Source organism: Nothobranchius furzeri, chromosome 15 (assembly GCF_043380555.1).
Source record: "Nothobranchius furzeri strain GRZ-AD chromosome 15, NfurGRZ-RIMD1, whole genome shotgun sequence".
Taxonomy (NCBI): domain Eukaryota; kingdom Metazoa; phylum Chordata; class Actinopteri; order Cyprinodontiformes; family Nothobranchiidae; genus Nothobranchius; species Nothobranchius furzeri.
The window spans coordinates 47,372,485-47,383,923 of record NC_091755.1 but is presented as its reverse complement, the minus strand read 5'-3'; the positions used below and the strand labels follow the sequence as shown (position 1 = coordinate 47,383,923).

The window sequence follows — 11,439 nt, the reverse complement described above, 5'->3', positions numbered from 1 at the left end:
TAGAGTTTCTTTTTAGCATTAATGGTATATGTTTTTACAGTAAGATGCCCAAATTTTTATTTGAGACTCGCCGAACGGCATTGAATTCACAGATAAAAAAGATGTGGGTTCAACTTTCATTTTGGAACAATTTTTCAAGCAAGGGAAGGGAATGATCTGAGCATGCAGGAGGACTGACCCATCATAAACCTTTGTCGCTGTGCTGAAGAGAAAGCTACAGAACCAAATTATTTAATTAATTAGCTGTGCATTCTCCTGTCCTCTGTCCTCCGGGACACACACACACACACACACACACACACACACACGGGACTTTCTCAGCTGTTATTTTCGTTAAGGAGTGTGCACGTACAGCATGCGCGCCTCGTGCACGAGCCTGCTATCGAAGCTGCCGTTATGCTTTTGGCCTGAGGGGGCAATCGCGAGCATAAAAATTCAAAACTCCGTAAAGTCCCTTTAAGTCTTTGATAAACCAGACCTGGTCTGTAGGTCTCAGGTCTACCGTCCTTTGTAAACGTTAAAATGTTCAGACTAGATCTGGACCGATCCTTTGGGTGTGATGGAGCAGCAGCTCCTAAAGATGTCCCTGTTCGAGATAACGCTGTCCTTCTTTCCTCAGGTCCAGAGAGTCCTGCAGGAACACACAAAGCAGGGTGAAGTGGTTCTGCTGGTCTACAGAGGAGGTATGATCCAACATGGTGTCCTGCTCAGGCTGGCTGATTGGTTGTGTCACAAAGTGTCCCCACGCATCAGTTTTGACCAAATGGACACATTTCAAGTCCAATCTGAAGCAGTCCAAATGGTTCTCCTTAAAGCTACTATAGCAAACCTGCAAACACGGAACGCTCACCCCTCCCCTCGGGTATCTTCCCTGGGACGTTCCTGTTGGAACCGGAAACTTGCGATGCCGGAGGAAACAGAAAAGCACTAAACACCAGACGCCGTTTTCCTGGTCCAAACGTCTTTTGTTGTCCGTGACTTCAAATGGTGGTAATCTGGTAGTTTGTGCTAAAGTTGGAGCGGTTTCTGCTCTTATGTTATTGAGCGGAGAACCTCTCACACCAGAGGTGTTCTGTTAAGTGAGTGTGTAATGAGTGGAGGACCCAGGGAAGTTCAGCAGATTGGCAAGACCGTCAACCAAATGATCCAATGGTTGCTTTTGGTCCGAAATGTGTTATTGGCTGAGATTTGTAGGCAAATGCGAACCACTTTATTCATTCATTTTGTTTTTTTATTTTATCTCCACAACATATTTACATTGTTAAATTATTGTTAAATATTGTTGAATAATATATTTACTATGTTAAAATGTTGTTAAAAGCATGAAAGATGTTTTCAGCTATTGCATTTTCCAGACCTGCTAGACTTTGGGTCAGGTGTTCATTGTCCCCACATGAAGCTGTGAAGCGATGTCTAGATCAGCTGGTGGATTCTGGGCTGAGGAACCAAATCTTCTATTGGTTCTCCTACAGGTCCAGCCTCTGGTCCAGCTGTAACTCCTACCCTCTACAAGCCCCTCCCCTCGCCACATGTCATGGACACGCCCTCGTCTTCCTCAACCTCTACCGACCTACCGTCCCCTTCCACTGATCCTCCGCTCGGGGGCGTCCCCCAGCTCAGCCTGGCTGGCTTGGCCTTGGAGAGCCCCCCTGAAGGACCCGCACTCTCTCCAGAGACCCACCAAGGTATCTCACACAGCACCATGCCTCTGAGCAAGGCAGCTTCAGTAGGGCATGGGTGCATTCTCCTCCAAGTTCTCTGAATCTGAGTCATGCTGTATTCTCCTGTCTGATCCCCAGGTTGTCCTGCTGCCCAGACCCCCAACGGACCCCCCGCCTCCACCCTCATCCAGAGCACCAGCTTCCTGGACTCAGTCCCTGTGACTCTAACCTTAGAGCCGCGAGACCTGCTGGGAGTGGAGGAAAGCACTGGTCCAATCAGAGGGGGCAGAGCTCCAGGAACCATAGCCAAGGATGGACGAGGGGGTGGAGCTAAGACGATGGAGGTGGAGCTAAGGAGGCGACCAGGAGAAGGCTTTGGATTTGTCATTGCTTCTCAGGAAATGAGTGGAGGTGAGAGACAGTTGGTGTGTGTGTGTGTGTGTGTGTGTGTGTGTGTGTGTGTGTGTGTGTGTGTGTGTGTGTGTGTGTGTGTGTGTGTGTGTGTGTGTGTGTGTGCTGGGAAGTGGGGGGTGTTGGAGAAACTGGTTCCCCAAGGAGATCAGTAAACTTCAGCTTTTATTATTAACATGTAATAAAATCACCTTACCTGTCTCACCCCTCCAGAGGTATAGCAGCCATCTCCACTGTAAGTGCCCGAGACCCCCCCCCCCCCCACACACACACACACACACACCCGCCCACCCCCCTGCAGCTTTAAGTCACGCCCACGTTTCAGCTCCTGGATACACAATCTTTCCTGTGGGAGACCCGAGACAGGACGGACATCAGCAGGTGGACAGAACAGGGTTTCAGCTGGACAACCAGAGGGACAAGAGGGACATGTCTTTGCTAACCGCCCATTCTTGCTGATCAAACTGTCCAACATGTTGGAGCAGCTGCAGTCAGTTCTGAAGACGCTCAAAGACTCCAAATGTAAGTCCAGTAGAAGCGTCCGCTTCTTCCATCGTCTGTTCTGGACAGAGAGACTCCTGTCTCATGTCCTCACCAACCTTTACTGGGGACAAAGGACTGTCCTCTGTTGGCCAGATGAGAAGATATCCAGATAAGTTTTATGAACATCAAAATGGACCTTTTATAGTGAAAATACAAGAAGGTTGTGGGTTTGATTCCTGGGTTGTGCATTTTTATTGTTTGGATGCTTTTATTGTGAAATACTGATTTCTTCATGTTTCTACCCATAACCTGCACTCCTCCTTCCCCCTGTCTGCGCCCTGTGAGCTAAAACAGGTCCTCCTCCTCCTCAGACTTTATCAACTCTCAGGAATGTCTGAAATGGTTTCACATTATTGGACGTGTAAGTGTGCGTGTAGAACGTTGCAGCTAGAGGAAACCAGACAGAACCTGAGCAGAGCGCATGTGATGCAGGAGGATTGTTGTCGGACTGAATGCGAGGAAGCTGCTTCTGATCTTCAGAGACTGAAACAACAAACTGAAGCAGCCCGAGACACAAACAGGAATCACGGAGAGAGCGGACTACAGCAGGAACACCGACTCCACAAAGAGCAGGTGGGGGGTGGGGGTGGGGGGGTTCTCCTGGATGTCGAAGCTCCTCCCACTCTGGCTGAGACCAGCACTCTGATCTCCTTCCCTGAGTCGTTACTCAAAACCCACGACTGTAACTGATTATCAGATACTTAAAGTCCTCCACCAGAGTTAGGACACACACACACACACACACACACACACACACACACACACACACACACACACACACACACACACACACACACACACACATTTCTGCTTATTTTCATGAACTGATTTAGGGTCAGTTGATTGACCTGGGAGGGCAGCAGCTCAGGAGGTAGAGCTGGTTGCTCAGTAATCGGATGGTTGCGGGTTCGATCCCGGCTCAGACCAGGGAGTTCTGCCGTTGCGTCCTTGGGCAAGACACTTAACCCTCCGTGCCTGCTGGTGGTGGTCGGAGGGACCGGTGGCGCCAGTGCTCACCAGCCTCGCCTCTGTCAGTGTGCCCCAGGGCAGCTGTGGCTACACCGTAGCTCATCACCACCAGCGTGTGAATGACTTATTGTGTTGTGAAGCCCCTTGGGTGGTTGTAGAACCCTAAAAAGGTGCTACACAAATACACGCCATATCTGGAGCTCCATGTAAAGCTCATGTGTCACATGATGATGAAGACAAAGGCGAAGACCCCTTGTTCTACCTGTCTGGAACAGCTTCTAATGGATCTGGTCAGAACCCGATGTTCCTCAGGGTTCTGGTCTGTGTCTGTGCTCTTTAACCTTAAACTTGTCACTGTGAACTAAATGTTGTTTAAATCTAAATCAGCTTCAGATCAGATCTCGGACCTCCTGTTAGTTCCCCAGCTGCAGGTTCAGCCAGGGAGGCTGAAGAGGCCAAGTATCAATTCAGCTGGTAGAGCGGGAAGAACCGGAGACCATTCCGATCCGTTAAAACGTCTCATGGGCATTATTGCTGACGTTCACCCCATCTCTGCAGCCCCGTCCCTGATGTCCCATCGTTTCGTGACCGTACGGCGCGGCAGCCCAGCAGCTCGTAGTGGTCAGATTCAGCCTGGAGACCAGCTGGAGGCGGTGGATGGACGGACGGTAGGCAGTCTGCAGCACCGGGACCTGTCCCAGATCCTCAGGAGGGCCGGGAACGCGCTAAAGCTGAGCATCAGCCCCCGCCAACGTAGGGAGCATACACACACACACACACACACACACACACACACACACACACACACACACACACACACAATCAGAACATAATGTCTGTTCTTGTCTTCTCAGAGTCCTCCTCCATCCCAGAAGGACCAGACCCTGATGTCGATTGTATCAAAGGATCCAAGAGGAGGTCAAAGGTCACGTTTTCATCCATTGTTTCACAGGCAGACTTTAACCTACAGGTCATTTAAAGAACAGGTGTCCCTAGGTGTGAGTGTGTTTTTCCCCCTGTATGCCCTTGTAATGGACCTGTCCAGGTGAAGCCCCGCCTCTCAGCTGGATGGAGTCAGACTGCAGCTGAATGCAACAGATGCATCTAGTTACAGATGTTCCTATTTACAGACACTTGGTTACAGACACACCTGATTACAGATGTTTCTAGTTACAGACACTTGGTTACAGACACACCTGATTACAGATGTTTCTAGTCACAGACACTTGGTTACAGACACACCTGATTACAGATGTTTCTAGTTACAGACGCACCTGATTACAGATGTTTCTAGTTACAGACACTTGGTTACAGACACACCTGATTACAGATGTTTCTAGTCACAGACACTTGGTTACAGACACACCTGATTACAGATGTTTCTAGTCACAGACACACCTGATTACAGATGTTTCTAGTTACAGACACTTGGTTACAGACACACCTGATTACAGATGTTTCTAGTTACAGACGCACCTGATTACAGATGTTTCTAGTTACAGACACTTGGTTACAGACGCACCTGATTACAGATGTTTCTAGTTACAGACACTTGGTTACAGACACACCTGATTACAGATGTTTCTAGTTACAGACACTTGGTTACAGACACACCTGATTACAGATGTTTCTAGTCACAGACACTTGGTTACAGACACACCTGATTACAGATGTTTCTAGTTACAGACACTTGGTTACAGACACACCTGATTACAGATGTTTCTAGTTACAGACACTTGGTTACAGACACACCTGATTACAGATGTTTCTAGTTACAGACACTTGGTTACAGACACACCTGATTACAGATGTTTCTAGTTACAGACACTTGGTTACAGACACACCTGATTACAGATGTTTCTAGTTACAGACACACCTGATTACAGATGTTTCTAGTCACAGACACACCTGATTACAGATGTTTCTAGTTACAGACGCACCTGATTACAGATGTTTCTAGTTACAGACGCACCTGATTACAGATGTTTCTAGTTACAGACACTTGGTTACAGACACACCTGATTACAGATGTTTCTAGTCACAGACACACCTGATTACAGATGTTTCTAGTTACAGACGCACCTGATTACAGATGTTTCTAGTTACAGACGCACCTGATTACAGATGTTTCTAGTTACAGACACTTGGTTACAGACACACCTGATTACAGATGTTTCTAGTTACAGACGCACCTGATTACAGATGTTTCTAGTTACAGACACTTGGTTACAGACACACCTGATTACAGATGTTTCTAGTCACAGACACACCTGATTACAGATGTTTCTAGTTACAGACGCACCTGATTACAGATGTTTCTAGTTACAGACACTTGGTTACAGACACACCTGATTACAGATGTTTCTAGTTACAGACACTTGGTTACAGACACACCTGATTACAGATGTTTCTAGTTACAGACACTTGGTTACAGACACACCTGATTACAGATGTTTCTAGTCACAGACACACCTGATTACAGATGTTTCTAGTTACAGACACACCTGATTACAGATGTTTCTAGTTACAGACGCACCTGATTACAGATGTTTCTAGTTACAGACACTTGGTTACAGACACACCTGATTACAGATGTTTCTAGTTACAGACACTTGGTTACAGACACACCTGATTACAGATGTTTCTAGTCACAGACACACCTGATTACAGATGTTTCTAGTCACAGACACACCTGATTACAGATGTTTCTAGTTACAGACGCACCTGATTACAGATGTTTCTAGTTACAGACACTTGGTTAAAGACACACCTGATTACAGATGTTTCTAGTTACAGACGCACCTGATTACAGATGTTTCTAGTTACAGACACTTGGTTACAGACACACCTGATTACAGATGTTTCTAGTTACAGACACTTGGTTACAGACACACCTGATTACAGATGTTTCTAGTTACAGACGCACCTGATTACAGATGTTTCTAGTTACAGACACTTGGTTACAGACACACCTGATTACAGATGTTTCTAGTTACAGACACTTGGTTACAGACACACCTGATTACAGATGTTTCTAGTTACAGACACTTGGTTACAGACACACCTGATTACAGATGTTTCTAGTTACAGACACTTGGTTACAGACACACCTGATTACAGATGTTTCTAGTTACAGACGCACCTGATTACAGATGTTTCTAGTTACAGACACTTGGTTACAGACGCACCTGATTACAGATGTTTCTAGTTACAGACACTTGGTTACAGACACACCTGATTACAGATGTTTCTAGTTACAGACACTTGGTTACAGACACACCTGATTACAGATGTTTCTAGTTACAGACACTTGGTTACAGACACACCTGATTACAGATGTTTCTAGTTACAGACACTTGGTTACAGACACACCTGATTACAGATGTTTCTAGTTACAGACGCACCTGATTACAGATGTTTCTAGTTACACACACTTGGTTACAGACGCACCTGATTACAGATGTTTCTAGTTACAGACACTTGGTTACAGACACACCTGATTACAGATGTTTCTAGTTACAGACACTTGGTTACAGACACACCTGATTACAGATGTTTCTAGTTACAGACACTTGGTTACAGACACACCTGATTACAGATGTTTCTAGTTACAGACACTTGGTTACAGACACACCTGATTACAGATGTTTCTAGTTACAGACGCACCTGATTACAGATGTTTCTAGTTACAGACACTTGGTTACAGACACACCTGATTACAGATGTTTCTAGTTACAGACACTTGGTTACAGACGCACCTGATTACAGATGTTTCTAGTTACAGACACTTGGTTACAGACACACCTGATTACAGATGTTTCTAGTTACAGACGCACCTGATTACAGATGTTTCTAGTTACAGACACTTGGTTACAGACGCACCTGATTACAGATGTTTCTAGTTACAGACACTTGGTTACAGACACACCTGATTACAGATGTTTCTAGTTACAGACACACCTGATTACAGATGTTTCTAGTTACAGACGCACCTGATTACAGATGTTTCTAGTTACAGACACTTGGTTACAGACGCACCTGATTACAGATGTTTCTAGTTACAGACGCACCTGATTACAGATGTTTCTAGTTACAGACACTTGGTTACAGATACACCTGATTACAGATGTTTCTAGTTACAGACACTTGGTTACAGACACACCTGATTACAGATGTTTCTAGTTACAGATGCACCTGATTACTGATGTTTCTAGTCACAGACACTTGGTTACAGACACACCTGATTACAGATGTTTCTAGTTACAGACACTTGGTTACAGACACACCTGATTACAGATGTTTCTAGTTACAGATGCACCTGATTACTGATGTTTCTAGTCACAGACACACCTGATTACAGATGTTTCTAGTCACAGACACACCTGATTACAGATGTTTCTAGTTACAGACGCACCTGATTACAGATGTTTCTAGTTACAGACACTTGGTTACAGACACACCTGATTACAGATGTTTCTAGTTACAGACGCACCTGATTACAGATGTTTCTAGTTACAGACACTTGGTTACAGACACACCTGATTACAGATGTTTCTAGTTACAGACACTTGGTTACAGACACACCTGATTACAGATGTTTCTAGTTACAGACGCACCTGATTACAGATGTTTCTAGTTACAGACGCACCTGATTACAGATGTTTCTAGTTACAGACACTTGGTTACAGACGCACCTGATTACAGTTGTTTCTAGTTACAGACGCACCTGATTACAGATGTTTCTAGTTACAGACACTTGGTTACAGACACACCTGATTACAGATGTTTCTAGTTACAGACACTTGGTTACAGACACACCTGATTACAGATGTTTCTAGTTACAGATGCACCTGATTACTGATGTTTCTAGTCACAGACACACCTAGTCAAAGATGCATCTAGTTACAGATGTTCCTATTTACAGACACTTGGTTACAGACGCACCTGATTACAGATGTCCCTGGTTACAGACACACCTGATTACAGATGTTTCTAGTTACAGACACCTGATTACTGATGTTTCTAGTCACAAACACACCTAGTCAAAGATGCATCTAGTTACAGATGTTCCTATTCACAGACACACTTGTTTACAGACAGACCTGGTTAAAGATGCATCTAGTTACAGATGTTCCTATTCACAGACACACTTGTTTACAGACAGACCTGGTTAAAGATGCATCTAGTTACAGATGTTCCAGGTTACAAACACACCTGGCTACTCATGTTCCAATTTACCGACACACCTGGTTACAGATACTCCTGGCTACAGACACACCTGATTGTAGATGTTCCTAAACGCATCTGGTTTAGCCTGGAGTTTTACTAAATCAGCTGTTTACAGAACAAACCAAGAGACAAACGCTCCATTGATGTGGTACCAGCTGTCTTTTGTGTCTGTGTGCTGCAGGACGAGTCCAGGTTCTACAGCGTGGATTTGGAACGTGGCCCGACAGGTTTTGGTTTCTCTCTGCGGGGGGGCAGTGAATACAACATGGGTCTGTATGTTCTAGGCCTGATGGAACGTGGCCCGGCGCAGCGCAGCAACAAAATCCAGGTACCAGAACAGCTTTTTAATAGGAATGGATGCGTGGAAACAGCAGGGGACGCTGCTGGGACCAGACACACCTGGCTGATTTTCTGTTATCTGAGCTCACCTGGAGATAACACAGCTGATAATCAGGTGTGTTAATGTTCTGTAGGTGTCTGACCAGCTGGTGGAGATCAACGGTGAGAGTACAGCAGGAATGACTCACAGTCAGGCTGTGGAGCAGATCCGAAGAGGAGGAAATCGGATCCACCTAATCCTGAAGAAGGGAAACGGATATGTACCGGATTATGGTGAGACGAGCTCCTGTAACTAGATTTTATTTACCCAGAAAAAACTGAGTGACTGTTGACCTAAACCAGGGGTTCCCAAATTGGGGGTCGGGACCCCCAAGGGGGTCCCCACAAAATTACAGGGGGTCCCCACAATTTTGTCTTTGCTGAGATTGTGAGGTTAGCAAGAATTTCTTTGTAAAAATTACATTTATAAACTCCCAATAACACACCCTACAGTATAATCACAACTCCATATATAATTTATAACTTTGTGTCTGTGTAAAGATGGTAAATGATCACATTTAACGTGTGTACGCATGTAGGAGTTGGGGCTAGGAGTCCTGGCTTGGACATGAGCAAGGGGGTCCTCAAAAAAAGAAATTGGGAACCCCTGACCTAAACTATTCTGCGGGTTCATGTTAGGTCAGTGGTTGACAGCAGGCTGCACAGTGGTGCAGCTGGTAGCAAGGAGGTTGAAGGTTCAAAACCCAGCTGAGTCTTTCTGATTCGTTTCTTTTTCCCAGTGATGCACTGGAGACCTGTCCAGGTGTAGCCCCGCCTCTCACCTGGAGGCAGACTTTAGGGCCCAATCCCAATACTCGCACTGCAACCCACGGTCTTCTGTGAAGTGCACTTGGAGGAAGTGTGCAATGAGGCTTCGAGTACGTAGTGCACAAGTAATGGCCTGTATTTGACATAGCGCCTTCTAGAGTTCTGGAACCCCCCAAGGCGCTTTACAACACAATCAGTCATTCACCCATTCACACACACATTCACACGCTCGTGGGGATGAGCTACGATGTAGCCAAAGCTGCCCTGAGGCGCACTGACAGAGGCGAGGCTGCCGAGCACTGGCGCCACCGGTCCCTCCGACCACCACCAGCAGGCAACGTGGGTTAAGTGTCTTGCCCAAGGACACAACGACAGCGACAGACTGAGCGGGGCTCGAACCTGCAACCTTCCGATTACGGGGCGAGCTCTTAACTCCTGTGCCACCGTCGCCCCACAGTGTGTAATGGATGAAAACGTGACCTTTGTGTCTGTAACTACACCAAGTGTGCAAATAATTGCTGAATTGGGACACGGAGCATTGCGTCATCAACCGCAACGCATGCCGGGATGCTGGTCAGTGCACTACTTTAAAAAATAAAATAATCTTTATTAACAACTTTCAGATCAAGTCTAAATCATCCAGAGCATGAATAAATATCACTAATCATCTTAAAGTTTGTTTCTTTCATTTGAAAATACATGTTATCAGAAAAAGGCACTTGAGCCTTTTCTCCGCCTCCATCTCAAAATTCCTAGTGGGAGTATTGGGATTGGGCCAGTGTTGAAGACGAATATAACAGAATGAACACCAGGCTAAATGTACAGCTCCACCTGCTGCCAGGTGGTGAAGGTTCTCAGTCATCCAGGTCATGGAAATCCAAACGGGTTCCAGTGAAGGCAACCGGACTTCTTTGGTTTCTTAAAGACATTTTGATTCTCAACCGAGGAGTTTTGTCAATTCTGACTGGATTACGGGAGGGTCAGGCGTAATGAGCAGAAACTACCTATGAATACCCCTCCTCCCTACCCCCTCATGAGTCGTTAGCCTTTGTTGTGTGGGAGTTGTTGTATTGGTTAGATGCAGGGGTGTGTGTGACCTAAACTGAATCTGTTTGAGAAAAAGATTCAGAGTTGCAACGTAGCTGCCGGAAAATTGAGGGTTATTCATAAGTAGTTTCTGCTCGTTAACAACAGACAGCTTATAAGCTTGACCCTCCCGTATTCCAGTGAGAACTGACAAAGCTCCTCGGATGAGAAGCAAAACTTCAAGAAAACAAAGACCAGTTGTCTTCATTCGAACCCTTTTGGACTGAATCAGGGTTTCAGTTAAACAAGCTCAGAGCGCCTCCTGCTGTCTTACTGTCTTTTTCTTTGTCTTACTCCTCCTCTGCTTCTCCTTCCCTTCTTCTTCCTGCTCCTACTGCCCCTCCTTCTCCCCTCGTCCCTGCTCCTCCTCCTCAGTGGAGCTGTCTAGCCTCTC

General features: G+C 45.8%; 1 protein-coding gene across 10 annotated transcripts in view; it reads left to right on the top strand.

The window, feature by feature from the left end:
* Positions 1 to 11,439, top strand: part of LOC107391474 (membrane-associated guanylate kinase, WW and PDZ domain-containing protein 2) — a 53,990-nt gene that overhangs the window by 39,999 nt on the left and 2,552 nt on the right. For 9 of the 10 annotated variants that reach the window (XM_070544952.1, XM_070544951.1, XM_070544953.1 and 6 more), the window contains 7 exons: positions 620 to 683; positions 1,473 to 1,685; positions 1,800 to 2,072; positions 4,143 to 4,337; positions 4,439 to 4,509; positions 8,995 to 9,141; positions 9,287 to 9,425. In XM_070544952.1, the coding sequence (XP_070401053.1) occupies positions 620 to 683; positions 1,473 to 1,685; positions 1,800 to 2,072; positions 4,143 to 4,337; positions 4,439 to 4,509; positions 8,995 to 9,141; positions 9,287 to 9,425 (1,102 nt within the window). Of the gene's footprint in view, positions 1 to 619; positions 684 to 1,472; positions 1,686 to 1,799; positions 2,073 to 4,142; positions 4,338 to 4,438; positions 4,510 to 8,994; positions 9,142 to 9,286; positions 9,426 to 11,420 lie in introns of all 10 variants that reach the window. The other variant, XM_070544954.1, reaches the window with a different exon arrangement.